This window comes from Cajanus cajan, chromosome 9 (genome assembly GCF_000230855.2).
Source record: "Cajanus cajan strain Asha chromosome 9, NIPB_CcT2T_4, whole genome shotgun sequence".
Classification (NCBI taxonomy): domain Eukaryota; kingdom Viridiplantae; phylum Streptophyta; class Magnoliopsida; order Fabales; family Fabaceae; genus Cajanus; species Cajanus cajan.
In genome coordinates, this window is record NC_138525.1 from 1,928,227 (window position 1) to 1,938,885 (window position 10,659).

The following is a 10,659-nucleotide window of genomic DNA, read 5'->3' on the forward strand; positions in this document are numbered from 1 at the left end:
TTTTTTCCTATACGTACTCGTTACTTGTACCCTACGATTTGTCTGGGATGGAAGCTAAGTACAACAAAGCAAGTGTTTCTATCCGGAACTATACACAGCTGGAAAGTAGTCCTAATTTTAGGGTTTGTTTCAATAACTTTTTTAAATATATATATATTTTAGGAATAAAATAAAATAATATTTTTTTTATAAATTAAAATCAACTTATATATTTTTTGTGTTAAATTAATATATTATTTTTTACAAATTAGTCTATATAAATAAATTTTAATTTTATAAAAATTTTATTTCATGTTTCGTTTTATTTTCCTTTCTTTTAAGTGTTTGTAAACAAAATTTATTCGGTTGTTATCTGATTTTCTCATTTCCCGTCATTATTAGTTCCGTATGGATGTTTGTCTGAGCTGCAACTTGAGGCTTTAATCTAATAAAAACCTGACCAAATTTTGTATTAATATATAATAACGAATTATTAGTTTTCTAACCATATGAATAATATAAAAGTTAAGATATATTAAAATAATTTGTGTAAATTAAATTATTGATTGAAACACTATCAAGTATCAAGGTTCTTATAAGTCTATATGTAGTTGTATTATTTTTAAAGTAGGACTATACTTTTTTAATGTAAGTAACAGAACTTGAAAAATAAAATGATGAATTGTTATTTTATTTTACTGTGATCGAGTCGATACTTTAAACACAAAAACGATTAGATTGATTCGATAGGATAAAGTCACTTAACTACTCACATTGTTAAAAGATTTTCGTAAATGAATACTAATGACATATTATTTAAGTTAAATGCATATTATGTATGTTGTAACATATTTATATATATTGGTAGATGTTTTACATATCGGATGATATACATGTTGACTTTGAAGTTTTTAGCTTTTATATTTGATTGTGGTATGACGTTATATGATATAAAATTGTTTTTCATGCTTATATATTTTCGAATTTTTGTTTTTATGTGGTTTAGACAACAATGATTATACGTCGTATAGAAACATATCAAGATCAAATTGGAAGTGTGATTATTATCAGATAGAGGGACCATTTTATTGATGTCAATAATGTTATTTCGTGTGATTTGTATAAATATGTTTGACCAATAGTAAGTTATATAATTTATCTTTTGAATTTTATATATACATGTACATATATATGGCTTATATGAATATAATAATAATACTCTTATATTCATATTTTATCTATGTTGATATATCTATTGATTAAACTTTTATAATTCTAATAAAATAATTTTCTTTTAATAATAATAATTTTATATAGTGTAGTGACAACAACATGGGGTTACGTTGATTATTATTTATTTTCTTCATTCAATTATGAAAAGAAAGATTCAATTATTGTGTCATTATATGTTCGTGTAGAAGTTGCTGTGAAGGATGGATATACATTTGATTGTGTTGACATTTTTTCCATGCTTCTGCCAATACAGGGAGATGGCCACGTAGACGCACAGGTCCTTGTATATAGTTCTTCATAAATTGATCTTTCAAATTATATTATAGTCAAATAAATTGGTATTTAAACAATAAAATAATGAAATGGTAACCAATATTGTAACTTATTAATTAATATAGGGGGTGTATTGGATTAGGATTTTAAAGGACTTTTTTAGTTAAAAAAAATCCTGCGAATTTTAAAAGACTTTGCAGGATTTTCATGACTTTTAAGATTTTGCAGGATTCTACAAGACTTAAAATCAGGATTTTAATGGATTCTGCAAGACTTTTAAATCAGGATTTTAATGGATTCTGTGGGATTTTGTAGAATTTTCGTGGATTTTTGACATTTGATAAAATTTCAAAAAAAAAATTATACATTCAAATTTAAAAAAAGTCAAAGACAAAAATAATAAAAAATAATAATATCTAGATAAATAATAATAATAATAATAATTCACCATAATATCTTATCCTATTAAATAGCATTCACCCACATATATATCTATAGCTATACTATTCCTCCAAGCATTAGCGTCTTTTCGCTCTTGCTTCTGGGTTTGAATAATAGGATCAAAAGTATGATCTTCATTAACTGGTAACGTTGAATATGAAGGTTTATCCACCACTTCAATTAGAAATTCATCAGAACGACATTCTTTACATAGAAAATTATGTAGTGTTGCACATATTAACACAAGTTCTACTTGTGTCTTAAATAAAAATGGAGGTGCTGACTTAAAAATTGTGAACCTTGATTTAAAAATACCAAATATTTTCTCGATCACATTCCTTAAAGATGCATGACGAAGATTAAACAATTTTTTCTCATTTTCAGGGTCATTACCCTGACCTGCAAAATCTTGTAGATGATATCTTACACCTCGAAATGGAGCTAAAAATTGACGTCGATTAAGAAATCTACAATCCACCAAAAAAATATTTACCTAATTACATATGCAATATATATAATATTAGTATAATAATAATAATAATTATATATAATTATTATTATTATTTAAAGAATAAGCATTTAGATATATAGAATATATATATATATATATATATATATATTATTTTAGTTATATATTATATGATAATTTTTAACAATATTTATAAATGTAAATTATTCTAACAAATATTTTAACAATATTTCCTCTTTTAAAAAATAAGCCTAAACCCTAAAAAATTAGATACTGCAATATCTTATGTTAATTTTCTTTTTTTTAAATATAAAAAGTCCCAATTTTACAATATAAAAATAAAAAAAATTCATAGTAAAAAAAATAAAATAATTGTTGAGTCGTAAAAGAAGGGGATAAGAGTAACAAACTTAAGCGAAGGAGAGAAATTGCAGTTTTTATGCTAAGAGGGTTCTTCCCCCAACTAAGATCCATTTTCATCTCATTCTACTCACGGAAACCCTAACAAATTCATCTTATATATTATATATTGTAGAGATTATGATATCAATTTCATCTTTCACCTTTTTCTTTTCTTGACGTGTGTTATAAAAAAAATTATCACTTAAAAGTTAAAATTTCAAGCATTTTTTTTTTGTGATATAAAGGAACAAATTCAACTACATAGAATAAAATAAAATAAAGCAAGTCAATTAAAGAGAATGAACAGAAAAATAGAGCAAATCAATGACACTATCATTTACATATCGGAGTTTCAAAAAATAGGGAAATGGGATGAGAACAATACTACAATATTATATATGAGCAATGAATAATAGTGCAATATTATTACCAGAGAAAAAATGGAGAAGACAGGAGCATAGAAAAAAAAGATGAAAAATTCACTTGAAAATTCTTGAAAAGTCACTTCAAACAATCCTTCAAAATCCGATGGGTTTGGATGAGATTGTTTTATGAATATGGTATTTATAGATAACACTAGAAAATCCTTCAAAATCCCCCTCACACAACAATCCTTTAAAATCCTTATATTTTTGAATACCAGTAGATTGTTTTTAAGTTGTAAAAAATCTCAAATGAAAACCAATGGATTTTAATGGACTTTTTAAAAAATCTTGAAAATCCAGATTGAATACCACTGGATTGTTTTTAAGTGACATAAAATCCTGATTGAATATCAATGAATTTTTTTACTCCAAAAAATTCTTTTAAAATCCTATGAAATCCTAAACCAATACACCCCCCTTAGTCTTGACCAGTAAAAAAAGATATAAATAATTCCTGAAATTGTAAATCATTTATTAATAAAAAAACAAATATTATTTTACATATATTCTGATTTCATGCAACCTAATAACCATGCACGCTGTCTGGCTGTTTTCAACCTTTTAACAATGTTTGTATGTCATCAATAAATACCAGAAGATTTTAAAAATACATTTAAACCGATATATCTTGTAATAAAAAAATTAATAATTTTTTTTGAGCTATTAAGATATATTAAAAAATTAATGTCTTTTAATAAATATTTTTTAATATATATCAACTAAAAATTAAACCCCTGATTGGAGAAAAATATCTATCAATTATTATAATATAACTTTAGAATCATATTGTCATTTTACTAATTCAAGAGACAGTTTTATATTACATGTTTCTAATTTAACCGACTATTACATATTTAGAAACATTTCACACTTTAATGTTTATGAGCAACTTTATCTTATTATTTTGGTGTATGTTATTTATTAACAATAAATTCAAATTATACAAATTTCAGAGCGTGTTAATTTGATAACTGTTCATATCATATTAGGATGTTTATCGGATTTTTAAAAAATTTAAATTAATTTCAACCAATTTATTTTATAAAAGTAAATTAATGAACAATTTTTTTTTAAATGAATCAATTTAATTTTTTTAAATAAGAATTGTTTTTTTAAAATGAATTAATTTGGCATGTTGTACTTATCTATTTTATTTTTACAATATCAATATTTTTTTAAGATAATTAATCGAATCAAATTAATAAATTTTATAAAAATAGATTGGATAATCAAATTAATTTTATAAAGTGAATTGCTTTAGATTTTTTCTCAAAACAAATTAAATTTTTAAATGTGGATCAATTTAACTATAAATTGATTTGAATTTTTTACATATCTCATATATATTTTTTTGAGTCTAAGTTTTAATTATTTTTTTGAGTAATGTATTTTAGTTATTTTTTTTATGAATAGTAAATACAAGTTCATTTTTATATATATATCTATTTTTTAATTTTTAAAAAATTATAAAATTGAATATTGTTATTTTAGCATAAGATACACGGAGATTATTACAAGCCAGTGCGACATGATTAATGGTGCTAGGGTTTCAATCTGACCTTTATTTATATAAATAAAAAAAATCTTAATTTGGGCTTGTTTTTCCAAGAGAAAAATAGAGAGATTATTAAAAGTAATGGAGTATAAGATCGAGTGCAGAAGCAGAAAAGATGAAAAGGGAGGGAGTAGGGAGTGAGGAATTTGGGAAATAAAGAGCAAAGATTGAATTTTTGATTGCAGAGAAGAGAAGAAGAAGAAGAAGAAGAAGATGTCTTCAGACCTTGACAGGCAAATAGAGCAGTTGAAGAGGTGTGAGCCTCTTAAGGAGTCTGAAGTGAAAGCGCTTTGCCTCAAAGCCATGGAAATCCTCGTCGAAGAGAGCAACGTTCAAAGGGTCGACGCTCCCGTCACCGTCAGTCACTCTTTTCCATTCAATTTTACTTCAATACATTACTCAATAGCTACTTCACTGCCTAATTCAGTCTATCTAGGGCTTCTTATCAGTGTTGAGTTTCGCCCTTTCGGGGGATTTGCTGGATTTTCTCCCCTTTTATGTTCACCTATTTCCAGCTTTGTTCCTTGTTTTGTGCTCATGGGAAGTGTTTTTTTTTTTTTTTTTTGTATTGCAACTGATTAGTTTTGTTGGGTTTTGTGTAGATATGTGGGGATATTCACGGTCAGTTTTATGACATGAAGGAGCTTTTCAAAGTAGGAGGAGATTGTCCCAAGACTAACTATTTGTTCCTTGGGGATTTTGTTGATAGAGGCTTTTACTCCGTTGAGACGTTTCTGCTCCTGCTAGCTCTTAAGGTGATTCATCTAATATTCTTCTCAGTTCTCTTGTGATAAAACTGCAAGTTAGAAGCATGATGTGGGGTTTATGTGTTTATTGTATGCTTTCTGTGTGTCTCTGTGTGTGTGTGTGTTAGTGTTAGATCTGTCTTGGGCAGCCTTGCAACAATTTCCAAAATGTTTTGGTCAGTTTGTTCAGTGTTTGTTAAAGAGAAATGTGGTTGGTCTTGTAGCTTCTTAGCCATGGGCTTGGTGGTCGGTGCATATATTGTCTTTGAGTGAACTTCGGGTACACAATGTGCTATTGTTGGAATGAAATTCTACAGGTTTTTGTGCGGGATGGTGAGAGGAATGAAACTCGAAAATCTTTATTATTGGTGGTATTTTGTTAATCTCGTCTTGTACTAAGGTTTTGTTGGTAAAAAGGAGAATAAAATGATTTTGATTTTTTTTTTTTGTTTTGGCTTTTGTTTGGTGCATTTGGATAGAGTGAAATTTACTTGGCTGTTTGTTGGTTCACTCTCTTGTCATATAGGTTTTTATTTGCACCCTCATTGTGGGTTCTTGCCCAAGGGACTCCTTTGTCTATATACAAAGGGACTACTGTTTGCTTTTGAACTTATGTTCTTTCTCTATGTTGTTTTGTTTTCTTCATTTTTTAAGAGGATGTATGATCCTCTTATTATTATTATTATTATCATTTTAAAAAGAACTAAAGAAGAAAAACAAAAGATAAAGTTTTTTTTTTGACATTGACAACTAGGTTCTGTCAGATGTCAAACTACTCATTCATTCTTTTTTTGCTCTTAATGATGCTTCCTTCCTTCATTTTGTTCATTATTGTTGTAGCTAATTAATGAAATGCAATCAGGTGAGGTATCCAGATCGGATAACACTCATTAGGGGAAACCATGAAAGCCGTCAGATCACTCAGGTTTGTCTATCATCTAAAGTGGATGAAAGAAATAAATAAATCCATTTAATGATGAAAAGTGGAAAAAGACACTGAAAATTTCTCTAACATTTTATGACTCCAGAATACTTATTCAGTATCCATCACTTGACAGGTATATGGATTCTATGATGAGTGCCTCCGAAAATATGGTTCAGTCAATGTCTGGAGATATTGTACCGATATATTTGATTACTTAAGGTTTGCTAATATCCGATAGATCACCAGTTTTATTCATAAGCTTCTGTGGGTGACATAATGCAGATTGAAATATCCATATAAGCATTACTTGATTCAAGTCTTGCACTGGGAGATTTAATGCTTGATTTGCTATAAAAAACCTGAAATAGTTTTCTCACTGCAAAATTGCAAATTGTGTTTTTCCATGCCTTGCCATTGCAAATTCCTCTCGTTACTTGTACATTTTGTTTGGTATATGAAGAAGGCAAAGAAAGTAAGAAGAGAAAATGAGATGATTTTTCCATGCCTTGCCATTGCAAATTCCTCTCTTGTTACTTGTATATTTTGTTTGGTATATGAAAGAAAGCAAAGAAAGTGAGAAGATAAAATGAGATGGTAAGAGAGAAAAGAGAAAGAAAGAAAGAAAGAAGTAAAAGACATGAATAATGACCCTAATAAAAATGTTATATAGTAATTTAGTTTGTTTGTGATGTAATTATAAAGGATGTTATAGTAATTTTGTTTTGTTTTGTTTTTTTACATTCTTTTTTGTTGCTTTCTCCCCTAATTGGAGAGAACCAATTTTAGTGTGGGGCCTACAAGTTTTTTCTTTCCTCTTTTATTTTTGTATGTACCAGAGAAAGAAAAGATTTTTGAAACATGTGAATTCCTTCCTTCCCTCATTCCAAACAATGCTATAGTGTCTGTTTGCTTTGGGTAAAGGGACTGCCTGTTTTATTTTTCTTTGAAATGATTTTTCTGGAAAGAAATTTTTTTGTTTGGTGATCTTTATGCAAAATTGAAGTTATTTGTTTGGGCAACTACTTCTGGACCATTTTTCTTTATTATTCTTTCAACTGTTCAATTTATGCTTGATATGACTTGCAAAATGTAAACATTTGCCTTTATATTTTAAGAGGGAAAGGGGTTTGGGTGGACTTGAGCTGGGTTAAAATAAGAAGGATGCTTTATGTGGCTTGTCTCTGTGTATGTTAAAAAGGAAAAAAGTTTGTGTTCGACCCTTGTAGCCATGCTTCTCTTCATTCTCTCTGTTCTAGCTATCAGTCCTGTACACTTTCTGTTTTTCTCCACCCCTTTTTGAAATCATTATAAAACATGAAAAAAGGTGCATTATTAATTATACAATAACTACGAAACAAATATCTGAATTCCAACCTTAATCTTGTAGTATTATTATGTGTATTAAGTAATTACATTATCATATTTTTATGTTAAATATATCTATATTCTTGGTAGGATCTTTTGATCCGTGTACGATCACATGTTTTATGATCTCTCATCCCCCTCTATATCCTAGATAGAATAACCTTTAGACTTTAGAGTGTAGAAAAAAGTGTCAAATTGCAGGCGACTTTCATGGATAGAAATAACCAAAAAATAAAATAAAAAATAGAGGTATAAATAGAAACAATCTCCTGTCAAGTTGCTTGTAAGGCAACATAACCGCATTTACAGATTTAATTGTCGTGGCTTGCATCTTCTCTTCACTTATAGTTTCCTTCATTGATAATGACAAACTGCAGCTTGTCCGCTCTAATTGAAAACAAGATTTTCAGTGTTCATGGCGGTCTTTCTCCTGCCATTACAACACTGGATCAGGTTAGAAATTTTACCATAATTTGTTTGTCTTTGTTTAGATTGTATACTAGCAATATTTTATATGTTAATTATCATTCATATCTAGATACGAACTATTGATCGGAAGCAAGAAGTTCCTCATGACGGTGCCATGTGTGACCTCCTATGGTCAGATCCTGAAGATATTGTGGATGGATGGGGCCTTAGTCCTCGTGGTGCTGGTTTCTTATTTGGTGGCAGTGTTGTAACTTCCTTTAACCACGCCAATAACATTGACTATATATGTCGTGCTCATCAGTTGGTAATGGAAGGATATAAATGGATGTTCAATAACCAGATAGTTACTGTCTGGTCAGCTCCAAATTATTGCTACAGGTACCCAATCAATTAAAATGTTCTTTCTTATTTGTGTTCTGCTGTTTTTAGTAAGATGTTTTTCATCTTTGCCATAGATGTGGTAATGTAGCTGCAATTCTGGAGTTGGATGGAAATCTTAATAAGCAATTCCGGGTGTTTGAAGCTGCCCCACAGGTTTGTAGGCAAAATCACCTTATATATATTGCCATTATGAATTACCTACAGAGTGAGCTATACTGATTTCCTAAAATAGTAGCAATATGAGTTTAAATCCCTCCGTCATTTGTTGATTCATGTGTGCGCTTTTCATATGTGACCCTGGGTTCAAATGTTCAATGCTATGAGTGTTTTTATTCTACATCATTTGCATATCAGTTTGTTTTTATTTGGATTGCACTATCTTAGCATGTTGAAGCAAACAATTGGTTTTCCATATTCTTTGCTAACATATAAAGATACCTTAGGATCTTTTCTCCTTGTGGAAATTTAATCGTGTTAATTGTTAAATTGTCAAAATTTATAATTTTAATGGAATGTAGGAATCAAGAGGGACACCTGCCAAGAAACCAGCACCAGATTACTTCCTTTGAAGTGGATTTCTTTGTTTGTATGATCTAAATGCTCAATTCGATGATTGGGGAGTCTTGAATCAAGGAGATGATGATGTCTGACACGGGAGGAATGAGTGAAGGACAAATTAGTTCTGGAGGCAGGAATTCTGCATTCCATCCATCTGCTTCGCCCATTTTATAGTGTTATGGCAGTATTGTGAATTAGTATGTGATTTGCAATATATTGTTGTTACCTTTGTTCGTTCAAAAGCTGTGATGGACAGAGGGAAAATGACGTTTGCATATATGAAAACTTGATTAGGAAGGATTGGACCAGGGAATATTGGGAGATAACTTTCCATATATATCTGTGGTAAAGACCCACTAGCTGAGTTTTGATTATCAAGTTTGGGCCATAAATTTTCACGATCTTTGTGTGTATATGTATTATTCCTCAAATTTCACACCTGGTTGATAGTTGGTACTGAAATCCTACCTTACCTGATTTGGAACTTTGAAGCTTCAATTGTCAAAGATAAGGGTCCTTTTTCAACTGAAAAAACATTTTTATATTGACAAAATTTTTGAAAATCACTTGGCATGCTCACTGGAGAATATAACGGTTGGAAAGGAAATTTGGCAAATCAAATGATGTGAAATATTACTTTTTTCCCCCTTTTGTTAACCGATGAGGTAAAAAGTAATTTAAGTTGAAAAACAATTTCAATTTCAATCAAAATCCGAAATTAAAGCATGTTTTCTTTTTGAGTCTAAGGTACAAGTATATTGGAGCACTTGCAAAATAAAATTTGGAACAATCAGAACATTTTAATTGAATGCCTTAGATTCGATCTTCCTTGTTTGAGGCATCTGTGGGAAGCAATACTTCATTGAGGTTTCTTATTTCCGAAGTGTTGGATGCTTAGAAGCGAAAACTTATGACGATGAAAGCCAACTTGATTTATGCCAGTTAAATCATGCAAGGAAAGTTTAACTTTTTCATTAGATTACGTTGGGAATTTGAAATGCAAAAGTATGTCAAATTCAGTTATATTACAATAAACCATGCCCCTCTATATTATATGGGGCGCTCTCGCTGATGTTGATAAGGATCAGGTGCATCCAAGCACGTGTATTTTCAAGTACTATCACCTTTTTACAAGTGTTGTATCATGAACCAAAAATTAAAAGATAAAAAAAATTAAAATGAATGTTAATTTTTTTATCCTTTTATCATATTTGTTATGGAATGTAACTTATTGTAGAAAAACCGACCGAGTTTCTAAATATAGTGTAAAACTGATTTTTTCTTTTTAGACTTTTTTGTTTTTATATAAACACTAAAGTGATATTATAAAGATTTATGATTTATAGACATGAATCTCTTATTTCTTCTTGTATTATATTCTCATTAATAAATTTATAAATCTTAATATTTATGATTATTATTATATTTGTAAATTATAGCACCTTGTCCTAGTTAGAGATCTTTCGTAATTCACTTTA

At 29.1% G+C, this 10,659-nt stretch overlaps 1 protein-coding gene across 1 annotated transcript; it reads left to right on the plus strand.

The window, feature by feature from the left end:
- Window positions 1-4,770: 4,770 nt before the first annotated feature.
- On the plus strand, window positions 4,771-9,582 carry LOC109805806 (serine/threonine-protein phosphatase PP-X isozyme 2). Its single transcript, XM_020368013.3, has 8 exons — window positions 4,771-5,134; window positions 5,380-5,532; window positions 6,386-6,448; window positions 6,582-6,667; window positions 8,191-8,266; window positions 8,352-8,620; window positions 8,698-8,776; window positions 9,142-9,582. The coding sequence occupies exons 1-8, from the start codon at window positions 4,991-4,993 to the stop codon at window positions 9,190-9,192; spliced, it is 921 nt and encodes a 306-aa protein (XP_020223602.1). The 5' UTR covers window positions 4,771-4,990; the 3' UTR covers window positions 9,193-9,582.
- Window positions 9,583-10,659: the final 1,077 nt, after the last annotated feature.

Bases quoted from the DNA above. Each gene is read 5' to 3' on its own strand.
- LOC109805806 (XM_020368013.3), top strand. From the start codon at position 4,991: ATGTCTTCAGACCTTGACAGGCAAATAGAGCAGTTGAAGAGGTGTGAG. The intron at 5,533-6,385 runs GTGATTCATCTA...AAATGCAATCAG, and splicing joins TGCTCCTGCTAGCTCTTAAG to GTGAGGTATCCAGATCGGAT. The intron at 6,449-6,581 runs GTTTGTCTATCA...ATCACTTGACAG, and splicing joins AAAGCCGTCAGATCACTCAG to GTATATGGATTCTATGATGA.